Source organism: Anoplophora glabripennis, unplaced genomic scaffold (assembly GCF_000390285.2).
Source record: "Anoplophora glabripennis isolate ALB-LARVAE unplaced genomic scaffold, Agla_2.0 scaffold52, whole genome shotgun sequence".
Taxonomy (NCBI): Eukaryota; Metazoa; Arthropoda; class Insecta; order Coleoptera; family Cerambycidae; genus Anoplophora; species Anoplophora glabripennis.
The window spans coordinates 502,225-518,375 of record NW_019416264.1 but is presented as its reverse complement, the minus strand read 5'-3'; the positions used below and the strand labels follow the sequence as shown (position 1 = coordinate 518,375).

Genomic DNA, 16,151 nt, shown 5'->3' with positions numbered 1-16,151 from the left:
TTAATTCTTTGAGGAACTAACAGGTGTGAAAAGTGCTTGGAACAAGGAGGGGGACACTTTCAGCAGCTGCTTTAATTTATTGTTATAACAAGGACGGGGACACTTTCCGCAGCTCCTTTCATTGTTTGTTATTGTTATCACGATTATTCTTTAAAATAAAGTTATATAGTCATTAACGTTATTGAAACTGACAGCTGCTATACAGCTCGTTGAGAAATGAGGTTAGGTTGGTCGCTATAAGCTACTCCCTACGTCCAATGTGTCAGAGCCAACTTCGACCACGTTTTTATTTGAACGCCCGTTATATTTAATACAAATCCTATTTCGTTTGTGAAGAATTGATAGAAGAAATTATTCTTGCTCTATCATGTAAAAATTAACTATAACTTTCTTGATGTTATATATAATTTGAATTGAAATTTAAATAAGTATTAGTATTTGTCAGCTTCCCGTAAACACTTGTTTCATATCCGTCACAATTAGTTTTCATTAAATCGTCTAAGAAAGGTGATGTGTTATTCTTTTCAGTTTCTAACGTGATAGTGATATACTGTTCTTTATCATTTGTATAGTCCAAAAGAAATATTGAAATCATAAAAATTATTAAGCCAAATTGCAAAACGTCATTTAGTTTTCTTCAAAATATTGAAGATAATGATGATCCATTCCATATAGTAAGTGGCACGTAATTCCATATCGTAAATCAATATTTAAATTTGATCTGCAATTTAAATTCATATAGCTTTGAAAAATAAATTCATTTTGTAATTAAGTAAAAAACAGTATGTGAAATACTGTAATAGTATTATTAATTGGGTAACAGAAATTACCCAATTAGTTACTAACAATAGTTCCTGCAAATAATATTGAAGCTAAGTAGTCATAGATAAACGAAAAATAGTTTAAGATAACAGATTAATATTACAAGAAGATTTACTTGGAGCTGACAGGGAGAGAGAAGAAAACATTGTTAGATAGGATTCTAACATGGAACCATGTTCCTCCAATCAAGAAGTTTTTTCAAACAAACATTTCTCTAAACGTTCGTATGCACACGTAAGCTAATGTACATATTCCCCCAATAGTCAAACTGAAATAAAAGCTATAGACTTAAACAAGGTGTGTTCAAAACCAATATGACTGTGTTGGGTCGCAGATGAATTTACAAAAGGGGTCTGAAACCATTTTCCTAAGACCACAGCCGGGCTTCTGGCATTGTTATTGGGCTGGTAAGCAAGCTTTGGAGCGATTAGTGTAAGAAGAATATCATCAATACTGAGACCAAGACAGATCAGGATGATGAAAATATTTAATGTTCCACATTAGAGGGGATCATTTAGGAACAAAAACATTTAGGAGTGATGACAAGGTTAAAAAAATGGTGCTTAGTTGACACCATAACTAAGAATATTGATTTCTGATGATTATACTAGAAAGGGACTGACTTCGTAGCAAAATACCTTTCATTTATATTTTTTATACTCTTCTGAATACCCTCATATAATATCCTTTCGAAAGAAACAAAATATCATTCGGGAGAAATATAAGGCGAAGAAGTGAAAATATATATAACTTCTATACTATCCAATATGTGAGTAGCGACTTGAGGATTTGGCTGATCGATGTTACAAAACGATGTTTATATCTCTCCAAGCGCAACTCGAAAGCAAAGGCATGTATTTGCCCACAAATGCTTTTTTGTCATCATAAGCGTCATCCCCCAGATAGCGACCTCAGAGCAAGGATCGGAAGAAACGATCTTACGAAAAAAAATTTTTTTTAAACATATACGCATAACATTTTGCTTGTTCATCCAAGAAGAACAATAGAAGGTAAAAGGTAAAGCACTATTTTTATTACTTACTCAAATACGGTAATCTCCCCGTTCGAAAGAAAAACAAATTGACACAAGATTCTAAACAAAGTATTTCCATATTTATATATAAAAAATATATTAAATGTACGGGAATAAAATTATTTAGGCACATTATGAAGTAGACCAAATTAAAAATTTATAAATTCGGTATACCGCTGCATGTTAAAAAACTTGTATATATAGGGTGGCTTAATATTAATGTGCAATAATTTAGCAGTAGATACTACTGCCAAAAAATAAATTTATTCTTTCCTATAAACATTCAATGAACATTGGTTCCTACAGACACTACGCCCTGCTAAATGAGGTCTCAAATATATTTTCTTCGAAAATGAGTATTCGCAGAATTATATATTCGGTATGTTAGACAGTTATTAGATGCTCCAACCACGACGTAAGAACTATTTAAAAAAATATCCATAGACGTATTAAGAAGGAGGGCTTCTGGTAAAATCCCGATTTGTAACATGTCAATATTTTGAAATGTCGACATCAACTAATGGGAGATTTGGATTTTCTACAAAAAGACAGGTACTCATGATTTACTTCGATAAAATACTCCGCTTTCAATAAAAAAATCATTATGTAAAAAATTATGTAATTATGTAAACAAGAAAATTAATTGAATTAGTCGGCAAGCCACGAAGAAATGTACCTATTTCCTTGAATCTGTTATTTTGTTTTATCAAAATCTAATAATACATTTGATAAATTTAAAAGACTGGATAATATCAAACATTTAATAAAAAAAGGTCCCCTTCAAGAGGAACCATTTAACATTTAACCCACGCTGATAGAAAAGAATAATCGTATTTTTGATGTTAGAACCTGCTGAACAATTGTCACATATTTAGAACACTGTCTATTTTTTCGTATTATTCTAAACTATATCTAAAGCCCACTCCAGATGATGAGGTTATTAAATAAATGTAAATAGATGCAATATGGTATTGATGTGTAGATTTTCCACAGCAAACGTAAATAAATGTCGTATTGTGTAGATGGTGCATATCGATACATTCGAAAGCATGTCTTCGCTTGTCATTAAATAATCGGCAGTTAACCAAACAGCACAATGAGGAAAACACATCTGTCCAAATGTATGAATAGCACACTATCAACACTTAAAGCAGGTTCTACAGGGTATTGATCTGTATGTTCCTAAAAAATTTAATGAAAGTGGTAAGTGTGCATACGCGATTGACATGGGGACAATTGATAAGTATGTAAAACGATTTGAAACATTTGAGAAGATACTTTAATGTGCTCTATTACACACTTGTACATCGTACATGATTCAACTCGACTCTATAGGTTTTGACCAAATAATCTACAAATATTTTATACAGGATGATTCACAACTTATCCAAAAAATTTTTAGAGTAGATGCGGTAGAAATGGAGTCAATATCGTAAAAAAAATGTGCGGAGAGCCATGTGGTCTCAGCGACTACGAATACTAATATCCAATTTTACAATATTCGTTGCGATAGTGTTTACCTGTTATCTGTAGTGTTTACAATAGTTTTTTAGTGGTTAGTGTCAAAAATGGCTTGCGTGTATACCAACTCGGAGTTGATATATATTGTTCTAATTTATGGTGAAGCAAGACATTTGTGTTAGTTCGTAGAAACTGAGTAAGACGGGCCCACGGCGGTGGATAAAATTTTGAACAGTTTTTGTAATATCAGATACCTATGTCAAATTATTTTATTATTTGAAACCACAAATTAATTTTATTAATTAATAATAACAATAACGGCAAAGGCAATTAAATTTGCTGACATAAAATAGGTGGTATGGAATTTTATTTATTTCTTTCCTTCCGAAAGTTTTTGTCCGTTTTTATTACACTTTGCCGCCATGCCGGTCGCATTGTGCGAGGTCAGGTTTTACAGGGGACCAGTTTCCAGTGCCGTGCAGGAGTTCATTTTTAAATCATTTTCGAACTGCCCTTTTTGATTTTTTCTTTACAAAATTGTATTTGTAAGAGTCCCCTGTACGTCCAATTTGTTTTTTTTTTGGATAAGTTCTGAATCACCCTGTAAGTGTCCGTATTTTGTGCAGCCAGCTTAACTGTAGTTCCAAAAGAATAATGTGGTTTTGTAAACCATAAGTTACCAACTGGTTATACCTATCAACAGCTATAAATCTGGATGGTTGATCATAAAAATAAATTATAATTTGTTTTCCTTCCTTCCTTCCTTCCAGTTGTATAACAGTAGAGTAGTTTTAAATTGTACGTATAGAAAAAAATACCATTCAAAATAACACACACGAAAGTTGAATAAATATTTCCTATTTGATGAAATTAAAAAAATCCATATATGCAAAATTATCACTTCGTGTAGCTATAAACTATGCGTATAATGCTATTAAAAATCAGCAGCACGGCACCTTTTTAATATATACATGAAAACCGTTAATTAAATTTTCTTTAACGAAGCGAAAATAATAACCATCCGTCATATTATACATACAGCAGGGCCTGCATTGTAGTTTTATGGAAATGGCAGCTATCCAGTACAAATTACAAAAACAGATTTAATTAAACAATATGTGCACCACATTTAATCGATCAGATTCATTACCAAAAAAACAAAACAGAACAAAACCAATAAATATCATCCTCAGTTGATTCGTCATCCCGGGGGCCTCAGAATTATGATTCAGTTAATTCCATCGCGCCGAATTCTATATTAGCAATTCAAATTTGTAGGGCCAGGTAATACCTCAAAAATAACCAAGTTGAACAGAAGTTTACTTCCTCGGGCAGTTATTAATAATTGTAGAACTTATTTAGTCCATGGATTCATTCAAATACAATTTCGTTTGAGATATTAATTCCGAAGAAACTTTACTTTGAAACTTGTGAAACTTCAGTCGCAAAATAGATTTCGAAATAGCAACTGGAAGTCATTTATCATTGCATGTTGAAGTATCATAAATGATATTTTAACTGAAAACGGGCAAAATCTCTAAAAATCCCTACTTAAGGAGGTATATCGGATTTACTCAAATGCACAGATGTACTTGAAATTTATATAGCATATTACCCAGTGCTCCCTCTGTGCGTCATATTTTTTGATTTTTTTTTTTTTAATCTAGATTTTGAGATATTGTTGTTGAAAGTTGTTCATTTTAGTATAGGTTTATATGGCGAAGATGAACGGTGCGGCTCTTTTTTGCCCATAACTGAGAAAAAAAAATGTAGAAATTGTGAAACAAAACTTTTCCATAGATAGTACACAGTATTATCTTATTTTTTTTATGTAAAACTAATGTAAGTTTTGAACATAGTACAGCTGTATTAATTAGAAACAGAAACTAATAATTGGATTTCTGCCTGACTTGAGGATTAATGTGGCAACGTCGTAATCAGCTGTCAGCAAGGAGGGAATTCATTTGAAAGACTTGATAAAAACGAAATTGATTTCAAACATATACATTTTCCTAAATCCCATGCACATTGTTATCAACAATAAATTATCCACAACAGATGATTTTTAAAAACTAGATTAATTAAAAAAGACTATGAACCTGTGATATATTTATTGGAATAAAAAATACAGTTGATAAATCCTTTTAATATATTTAATGGTTTATAAAAACACCGTATTCATTACCCAGCAATATTTAGGGTTACATAAAGTTTTCTTTTACTTGATTAATATAATTAGTAATACTTGAGATAAAAGCATTTGTGCGGAATAACAAAGGAACATAAATATTTCTGAGCAAACTTTATATCTAAAAAATTAGTTATAGTTGCAAAACTTTTGTAACATTACTAAAATAGAGATTAAAAACACGAACAGTGAGAAAAGAAAAGAAAGTCGAAAACTTACAAAAAAGGTAAAAAATTGGGTATTTAAGGATTTTTGGTAAACTTTACTTTTTTTAACCTCAAAGAATCCTATATAAATCTTGAAGAGTTCAAACCGGTGGATTAAAGTAGTCAACTATAACAATTTTTGACTTTCAGATCCTGAAACTAGAAACCTCTGAATTACTTGAATTTGTTTTTTATTGCTCTACGACCAAATTTAACCTAAAAGTTTAAGATTTTTTTTATCCATTAATTTTTATAACCAGTATACCAGTTCACTACTAATATATTATGTTATATTATTTGCTCTACAACAAGACATTAAAGCTATTTCAAACCGGTGGATTAAAGTAGTCAACTATAACAATTTTTGACTTTCAGATCCTGAAACTAGAAACCTCTGAATTACTTGAATTTGTTTTTTATTGCTCTACGACCAAATTTAACCTAAAAGTTTAAGATTTTTTTTATCCATTAATTTTTATAACCAGTATACCAGTTCACTACTAATATATTATGTTATATTATTTGCTCTACAACAAGACATTAAAGCTATTTCAAACCGGTGGATTAAAGTAGTCAACTATAACAATTTTTGACTTTCAGATCCTGAAACTAGAAACCTCTGAATTACTTGAATTTGTTTTTTATTGCTCTACGACCAAATTTAACCTAAAAGTTTAAGATTTTTTTTATCCATTAATTTTTATAACCAGTATACCAGTTCACTACTAATATATTATGTTATATTATTTGCTCTACAACAAGACATTAAAGCTATTTCAAACCGGTGGATTAAAGTAGTCAACTATAACAATTTTTGACTTTCAGATCCTGAAACTAGAAACCTCTGAATTACTTGAATTTGTTTTTTATTGCTCTACGACCAAATTTAACCTAAAAGTTTAAGATTTTTTTTATCCATTAATTTTTATAACCAGTATACCAGTTCACTACTAATATATTATGTTATATTATTTGCTCTACAACAAGACATTAAAGCTATTTCAAACCGGTGGATTAAAGTAGTCAACTATAACAATTTTTGACTTTCAGATCCTGAAACTAGAAACCTCTGAATTACTTGAATTTGTTTTTTATTGCTCTACGACCAAATTTAACCTAAAAGTTTAAGATTTTTTTTATCCATTAATTTTTATAACCAGTATACCAGTTCACTACTAATATATTATGTTATATTATTTGCTCTACAACAAGACATTAAAGCTATTTCAAACCGGTGGATTAAAGTAGTCAACTATAACAATTTTTGACTTTCAGATCCTGAAACTAGAAACCTCTGAATTACTTGAATTTGTTTTTTATTGCTCTACGACCATATTTAACCTAAAAGTTTAGGATTTTTTTTATCCATTAATTTTTATAACCAGTATACTAGTTCACTACTAATATATTGTTATATTATTTGCTCTACAACAAGACATTAAAGCTATTTCTATTTCTATTTTCTATTTTTTCTATTCTATTTTTCTTCTATATCTTTTATTTTATTTTTTTCTATTTTCTACTTCTATTTCTATTTCTTATTTTAAATCTAAATATATTAAGCAATATAACTTTTTAATTTTTTTGTACAACATGATGAAAATAATAGTATTCTATATAAAGAGTTTTTGAACTAATGAATTTACTTATCACTAGACTTGTCCTCTGTAATAGCTGTTTTACATTGACAATTTATTGATCAATTAATTCATGAAGTCGCTTCATCAAGAAATTGGACAAGTGCAATGCACCAAATCAGCTGTCAAATAACTTCATGAATTTATTCATCAAGTTCTTGACGAATTTCATGTTCTAATTTTCGTCAATTTCTTCGTGATGTTCGGAAGTACCAACCCAACAGATTTCCAGCCTCAGATCAGTAATGAGGTTATGTTATTGGAATATGTAAATAATTGTGTGGCGTCGTGCTAGTTTTGCATTGTTTTTACTGATTTGTTACTTACAAAAACTAATATTTATATAATATGTGTCAGAACGGTACCGCTGTTGTATCACTACAATTATGAGTGGAAAGGTGACATTTTTGAAATTTATTTGCTTCTTTGATTCATTGGTAGAACTGATTCATACGTCAAAAAACTTGACAAAGTCTGTAGCAGTGTAAAACCACACTGTTTACCAATAAATTCGTGAATTAATTCATGAAGAAATTCGTCAATTTATTCATCAATAAATTGTCAATGTAAAACAGCTATAACACATGTCCTGGATTAAATAAACACAATTAAGTTTTTTTTTCGTTTTCAAATTGTGTTATTTCACTGAGTTTATACTAATTTAAAAGGAATACGTTTCTGTTAAGTAGCTCAATATTTGGTTTTAAAAAATACTACATAGCCTTTGGGAATTCAAAGGATATCTAAGGGTTCTACATCAAAAGGATTTGTGGTATCCTTCAATATAGGCTAAAATTCCTTAAACCCTGGACTTTACAAGAGCCCTTACGTCGTAGTGAAGAGGAGTTGATATCCAATAATTTTGAATCAAACCGAATTTGAACATTAGGAAATATGTTATAATTATTTAAAATATATTCTTTAACTGTACTGCACTGTCATCAATGTTATACAGGGTGTCTTATCGGGAACTGCGTCGATCGCTATCTAGAGTACTGCTCCGAAAATTTTGAAAATTTGACAACATGGCAATGTCCCTTTGGTGAACACAACTAAAATAACTAGAACTCTCCAGCACCTTCGGTTATACCGGAAGTCGACACCAACTTCGTTATTTTAAATGGGGCACCCTATATATTACTGTATTTTCGGATTCTACGTGAAATTTGAGGGTCACTTTATTAAATATTCCCTATGTTGCCAAATTTTCAATTTTTTCGGAGCAATGCTTTCCTAGTTATAGATCGACGCAGTTCCTGGTGGGATACCCTGTATTATTAGTTTATAGAATATTTGATTTTCTAAACAGTTTTTATTTACTTATTTGCGCAAAGTTTTCGTTTATTTTTTCCTTAATTTTTTTTGGGTATTTTGCCAAAAATTCAAAAAATTGATGAAAAAAGGATCAATCAAGAGTTATTTTTAGTGAGATAGTTTTCCCTAACCAAAAATCTCATACTGAAAAAGGCAGACAAAAACAAAACACAAAATCACTACTACATATCGCGCATTTCAAAAAGTTTGTAAACGTTTCGAAACGTTAACTACTACTTTTTGTTTGCTTTTTTCAATGTGAATTTTTGGTTTCATAAAAATAACCCTTGGTTGATTCCTTTGGCGCAAAAGTTTATTTCATTGACATTTTCTTACAGGTGGCAAAATACCCAAAAATGAAAAAGAAAAAAAAAAAAAATTACGTACCTATAGGTACAAACCCAGGCACTAGACTTGCGTTATCTGTCTAAAGTGACAGTTGATGATTTTCGTCATCTTTTTAACAAAATGTTTACGGAAATCGAGCTTTATTGAAGGCTGCTAAGAAAAAAAGAAAACGAAAAAAGACTGTAGTGTCTTAGTAAATTATTTTAGTTAGTCGGTGAAATTTTGGTAACGCGTAAACGTATTCTAAACATGGTTCAAATGTTAACTTAAAAACTATTACATGGTTCACGGTCTTCAACGTTCTGTTTCAGATATTCCAAATATTTTAATTTAGTTAAATGCCCTCTGCAGCAGTCATTCTGACCGTAGTTGTTATGCAGCAACGCTAATTATTACGAAATGACTGGAAATGATGGGAAACGCAAGGCATGACTTTGAGGTTGCCTTGACATTGACCTCGAAATTTATCGTGGAAAAACTGTATATTTATATGCTGCTCGTGACACAACGAATGGCTGCCTTAGTTTTACATGAAATAAATAAATGGAATGACAAATAAAGAACGCATTTAGTTTGTTATCTGTTCTAAACGCATTTTTAATCTTTTAGCCTTTAGACTTGGGCAATAAATCTGAATATATTTGTTTCACTTTATTTCGTTTAAATCAAATCGTTGATACAGTTACAAACACTAAAATTTATTTTTTAACTATTCCTGTAAAAAGGTAATAAACAAAATCCACTAATGGAACTAAGAAACAGATGTCTACAACATTTGAAGTTTTGCTAATTGATAAAGTTAATATTAAAAAAAAATTACACCATCATTTTCAGGATTAGAATTATCTAATGAATTTTTTTACTAATAGTATCCGGACACTCCATATAAAATAATGAAAATATAAATTAACTTTCACATAAATAGGTACAAATACGCCATTTTTAATAGCAAAGTTCAAAATTACATTCAAAAAGGACATTGCTAATCTACAGGGTGTCCGGAAATACCGTTCGAATAATTCTAGGGGTGATTCTACATGTTAAACTATGAAAAAAAGTTCATATGAACATAGGTCCGCAAATGCGTCATAAGGTTCCTATGGCGATTCAAAGATGCACCGGGATATAGGTTTTATTTTATATCTCTGGAACCGTTTCAGATAGCCATCTGAATTTTGGCATATGAATTGCCTTTAATAGTAGGTACTTTTCAGTGTTTTTACTAAATTATTATTTTAATCAGGGGCGTACCGACAGGGGAGGCCTCGATTTAATTTGTTCACATTTTTATTAAACGTCATATTTTTGCAGTTTTCTTTAGANCGCCGTTCGGGTAGTACGGTTTCGTCCACAATCTCTCTTATTTGGCGTAAAATTACCAGTTTCTCTTAATCTCTGATGTAAACTGCTGAACAGTTTATCAGAAGGAAGCTGGCGATTTGGAAAAGTTTCTTGGTACAACCTCCGAGCTTCCAAAGCACAACCGTTTGCTTTGCCATACATGAAGTGCATGTCGGCCATTTCAGCAAAAGAGTATTCCGGCATTTTTTGAAAGACGAGAACAATGATTTTTTTCAATTACACTGTTATTAACACAATAATAATCGAATAAACTTTATTTTTAAACCTTATGTCAAATTCGTTTACCGTAACTACAGTAATTTGACCTTTTTCCATTTTCAACTTAGCACCGACATAAGCCTACTTTGATGTAGAAATTTTTATTATTGGGCGACCATGCATGCACTATTTTCTTTGGAGAGTATTTTCTCGAAAACGGCTAGCCTGACAGGTTTTCTACAAGAATACCTTTTTTATGTCATTTATACCGCGGAATCAGAATTTCTAAAGAAAACTGCAAAAATATGACGTTTAATAAAAATGTGAACAAATTAAATCGAGGCCTCCCCTGTCGGTACGCCCCTGATTAAAATAATAATTTAGTAAAAACACTGAAAAGTACCTACTATTAAAGGCAATTCATATGCCAAAATTCAGATGGCTATCTGAAACGGTTCTAGAGATATAAAATAAAACCTATATCCCGGTGCAATCTTTGAATCGCCATAGCAAACTTATGACGCATTTGCGGACCTATGTTCATACGAACTTTTCTTCATAGTTTAACATGTAGAATCACCCCTAGAATTATTCGAACGGTATTTCCGGACACCCTGTATATTTGTAAAAGAAAGGAAAATAGATGCTCTTATTTTCAGCAATTAACCTAAATCTCGATTGCATAATTAACTACAGCTGTTACCAAAATAATGTGTTTAAACTGTTTCTACCAACGTTACATGTTTAGAAATCATAAAATAGTAATAAATTAAAATTATTTACTTGATGTCTAGTATTGTTTGCAGTTAATAAAATTTAACGTTTTTTTTATAATCTTTTATGTTACAGGTATTCTCAGTCGCTATTTGTTATATAATAATGATTTTATTGAAATAATACAAGGTGATTGACAAATGTTGACCAAAAATGAAACCTCGTATTCTTTCGTAAATTTTAAGAGGAGTATTTCCTATAAAGTTTTTATCTAGGACGCTTCGTTAAAAAGATACAAGGTGTTAAACTTCAAAACATATTTTTTATTTTTTTAAATAATTTAAAAACTATTAAGGGAAATAATTTGAAATTGGGTACGTGTTTATGTAAACATTGTAAACATATTTTTATAAATAAAATAGTACACCACTGCTTTACGGTAACAACCATGATATTTTTGGATTCGCCTTTCAATTTTCTACAAATTACTACTTTCTTATGTTTTTAGAAAAAAGCCTGACTCGAGTAAAACTTAAAAACCAACTGAAAACAGTTTTATTTAAATGACATTACAAATACTAATTATTCGGTTATTTATTCGAATAAAGAAATTAATAACAGTCTCAATTTCAATGATTTTTTTTTGAGTAAATGCTCAAACATTTCTCCATTTCCACGAAGATAGGCCCGACATCTTTTTAGTAATGAAAATGTAATTTGTTCGAAATTTATTGTTGCTTGAATCCGATGAAAAGCATTAATTTTATTAATATCGAAGTCTTCTCAGTTCACTTTTTTAAGATTTACTCGAAAATCAGGCTTTTTTCGAAAAACATAAGAGAGTAGTAATTCGTAGAAAATTGAAAGACGAATCCCAAAATATCATGGTTGTTATCGTAAAGCAGTGGCGTACTATTTTATTTAGGAAAATAAGCCACCTCAGATTTTGGACAATGTTTACATAAATACTTGAGCCCAATTTCAAATTATTTCACTTATTAGTTTTTAAATCATTTANTAGGACGCTTCGTTAAAAAGATACAAGGTGTTAAACTTCAAAAAATATTTTTTATTTTTTTTTAAATAATTGAAAAACTATTAAGGGAAATAATTTGAAATTGGGTACGTGTTTATGTAAACATTGAAACATATTTTTCTAAATAAAATAGTACACCACTGCTTTACGGTAACAACCATGATATTTTTGGATTCGCCTTTCAATTTTCTACAAATTACTACTCTCTTATGTTTTTAGAAAAAAGACTGACTTTCGAGTAAAACTTAAAAAACCAACTGAAAACAGTTTTATTTAAATGACGTGACAAATACTAATTATTCGGTTATTTATTCGAATAAAGAAATTAATAACAGTCTTAATTTCAATGATTTTTTTTGAGTAAATGCTCAAACATTTCTCCATTTCCACGAAGATAGGCCCGACATCTTTTTAGTAACGAAATTTATTGTTGCTTGAATCTGATGGAAAGCATTAATTTTATTCTTTCTTCTACTGCTCAGAATGTCAAAGTTGCTATCGCAGCCCTCTATGTAATTTTAAAATTATTCATTATTCACATTATATTCGAATATCGAAGTCTTCTCAGTTCAAGAGAGTAATTTGTAGAAAATTGAAAGACGAATCCCAAAATATCATGGTTATTATCGTAAAGCAGTGGCGTACTACTTTATTTAGAAAAATATGCCACCTCAGATTTTAGACAATGTTTACATAAATACTTGAGCCCAATTTCAAATTATTTCATTTATTAGTTTTTAAATTATTTAAAAATTAAAAATATTTTTTGAAGTTTAACACCCTGTATCTTCTTAACGAAGCGTCCTAGTTAAAAACTTTATGGGAAAGACTCCCATTAAAATCACCAAAGAATACGAGGTTTCATTTTTGGCCACCATTTCACCCTGTGTAATGAAATCTTAATATTTTTATTTTCATTATATATTAATTATGTTATTATTTTCATCAGTTCTTTATTATCTCTATGAGACATTACGTTTTATTGGAAAATCTTTTAAGTAGCTAGTGCCATTTTTTGATTAAACAATTAACGAATTTATTAACATATGTAAATGTTATATTTATATTATGTTCTCTTTATGTAAATAAAAAGTTACACATCTGTCTCAATATTTTATCAGCATCTAAATGTCCCCTAGAAAATAATATTTTAGATATCAATTCTCTGGTTATAGAGAATATTTTTAACAATAGATGGTGCAGATTATAAAAGTTTTTGCATAAATCAGATATTTAATAATATGTATTTTCACTTAATAATATTTATTTTTTATTTAAAAAGGCAGTTTAGTCCTTTAGATACATAAGAGAATTTCTTGAAAATTTTCTGATATCGAAAAAAAAACGTTTATTGTTCATAGAAAAATTCTAAGAAAATGGAAAAAATACTACTTTTGTTACCTAGAAAATAAAAGTAAACTTTGTTTATAACTATGTTTACCAATGTAAATAATATGTTATTACGTATGAATATATTTGAAAAACAACCCGATCCCGAATATAAATTAATTATAAAAAAAAGATTTCTATAATAATTTCTTCTTCTACTTTCGAGTTTTATTTTTCAAATTTTTCCAATTTGTTTGCTTCGGAAAAAAAACGAAAAGAAAGTTTCCTTTAAATTTTTCTGTTTTTTCCGAATTATTAAAAATATCTAGGTATATAATTAGGTACTTGATATTTTATGCTTGCAATCTTATATTAATGTAAATTTTATATAGACGAAACAGCAACCAAAAGTAATATTAACTTAACACTACTTCAGTAGGTACATACATAATTTGTAATTGTTGGATTTTTATAAATATTGTCCCAATTATGTCGAATTATAAACTGCGATAAGTTGATTTAGACAATTATTAAATATATTCTTATAATAGGTAAATTTTAAACGGTCTAATAATAATCAGATTTCTTTCATAAGTGGTTTTAGATGTGTAATAATAATAAACTTGGTTTTAATTGAAATGTAACTGTTGCTATTCTGTTGGTGTTGGTAAAACATATAAAATATATTATTAAATATATCTTAATTGTAGAAATAAAAAAAAATTGTTCTGCATAGATACAATCTTTTATCGAAAATATAATATAAAGTGTACATATACCAAAAAAATGTGTAAAATGTTGCAGTTTACGTAATTATGTCAGACGCTTTTCTTCTTACCTTTAATAACAAGTGAATTGGAGGACTAATAGTCGGCGATTTTTTCTTTTCCTGGTGGCATAGACAGGACTTTATCCACGGCATCGTAGTAAGCCAATCGAAAATTTTGATCAGAATCAACTTAATAGTAAACAATGACACCTCACTACTACTAGATATGCGTTTCTTGTTAGTAAAGCACTATATAAAAACTACTCGTAAACCTGCTCCTCCATCAAAAATTCGAATACGGGGTTAGTAAAGCGCAGCGCGTAAGCTGTTCGTTTTAATTCAGGTCCATGATAACGTCAAGCACGTGCTTTTTTCTTGCGAGGCTCTCGCAGCCCGACATAGCCAACTGGATGCAAAGCGCTCGGCTGCCCGGACGCAACTGACAGATCGGCCGCCTGCGATCCGGAACTTTTAAAACAGCCTCTGTACCTTTGGTGCGACTACCGATTGTTGAGGGCGGGCGCCTTTGATTTGGAAGAGCATTGTTGCGTAGTTCGGGCACCCCTGCCGCCGGGGTCGGTGACGTCAGAGCCGGTGCTGATTTCGCCGAGGTGAAAAACGGCAGCCCCAGTCCGAGGACTGATAACAAATGACTGGAAGGTGTGATAAAAATGAAAAAGAGTGCCGAAGTGGCCGGAATTTATAAAAAACACAGCAAACTACTGATGGACTAATATATCATTATTAGATTGTTAAAATCTGAAGGGCAGGTAACCTGTCAAGATAAACGACTAAAGAAGAGAGGATGAACACGAAATGAAGAAAACAAAAAGCCATATTGGGATTATGAATAAGTTAGTAGCGTTTTTGATTTCCATGGAAAGAGTGCCTTGGTAATCAATTGTTAGACACAATATGTTAAAGATTTAATGTTCTACCATTGTTTAATTGTATATTCCACTAACTTGTAAATTTGTGCAGAAAATGGAGTATTAATAAGAAAAAATCTAACCACTCTGTTCCAATTTTCCCGACATATTCTTTCGTTTTTGAACTGAATAAAGAATAGTCTCAGATGCCGCTAAAACTATTTGGTGGAGAGAACATCATTGGGAAAAGTACACCACGAAAATGGTTTTATCGTTTCAAAGAGGAACATTTTACTAATGATGATTCTCCATGCCCAGGAAGACCATCTGGCGTTCATGAAAAACGTTTAAACGTGTTTATGATGGTCCACATCAATAAATCCAGGAATTTGCTAGTACGAGTATGACATTTGTATTAAATGGGCAAAGTTTAAAAATTAGGTGTATGGGTGCGACATGTTTTGAATGAAAAATACAAAAATCACCGAGTCAACAATTATGCCCCTTTGCTACCCCCTCATTGTGTAACTCGTCGGCAACATCAATCATTTTTGTCTAAATCTGTTGATGAAAAAGACTGGTGACGAAAAATAGTGCCTTTACGTCAACGTCAAGAACAGAAAATAATGTCTTTTTCTCTAACAGTAGGGCAAAGAAGGTGTCGTCTACTATGAATTACTTCCGAGGAATGTAACCATCGCTGCTGATGTTAGTTGCCAACAACTCCGTAGTCTTGAGACAGCAATTAAGGAAAAAGACCAGGAAGAACTCATTGAGTGATGTCGCAGAATGATAATGTCCATCTTCATACTGTTAGCACCACAAAAGCAGTCACTCAGGACCCCAGTTGCAAGGTTGATGAGAT

General features: G+C 30.7%; 1 protein-coding gene across 3 annotated transcripts in view; it reads right to left on the bottom strand.

The window, feature by feature from the left end:
- Positions 1–14,821, bottom strand: part of LOC108903388 (tensin-1) — a 627,358-nt gene extending 612,537 nt beyond the window's left edge. For 2 of the 3 annotated variants that reach the window (XM_018705547.2, XM_018705548.2), the window contains exon 1: positions 14,487–14,820. In XM_018705547.2, coding sequence (XP_018561063.1) covers positions 14,487–14,570 — 84 coding nt within the window. In that variant the 5' untranslated portion in view covers positions 14,571–14,820. Of the gene's footprint in view, positions 1–14,486 lie in introns of all 3 variants that reach the window. The other variant, XM_018705546.2, reaches the window with a different exon arrangement.
- Positions 14,822–16,151: the final 1,330 nt, after the last annotated feature.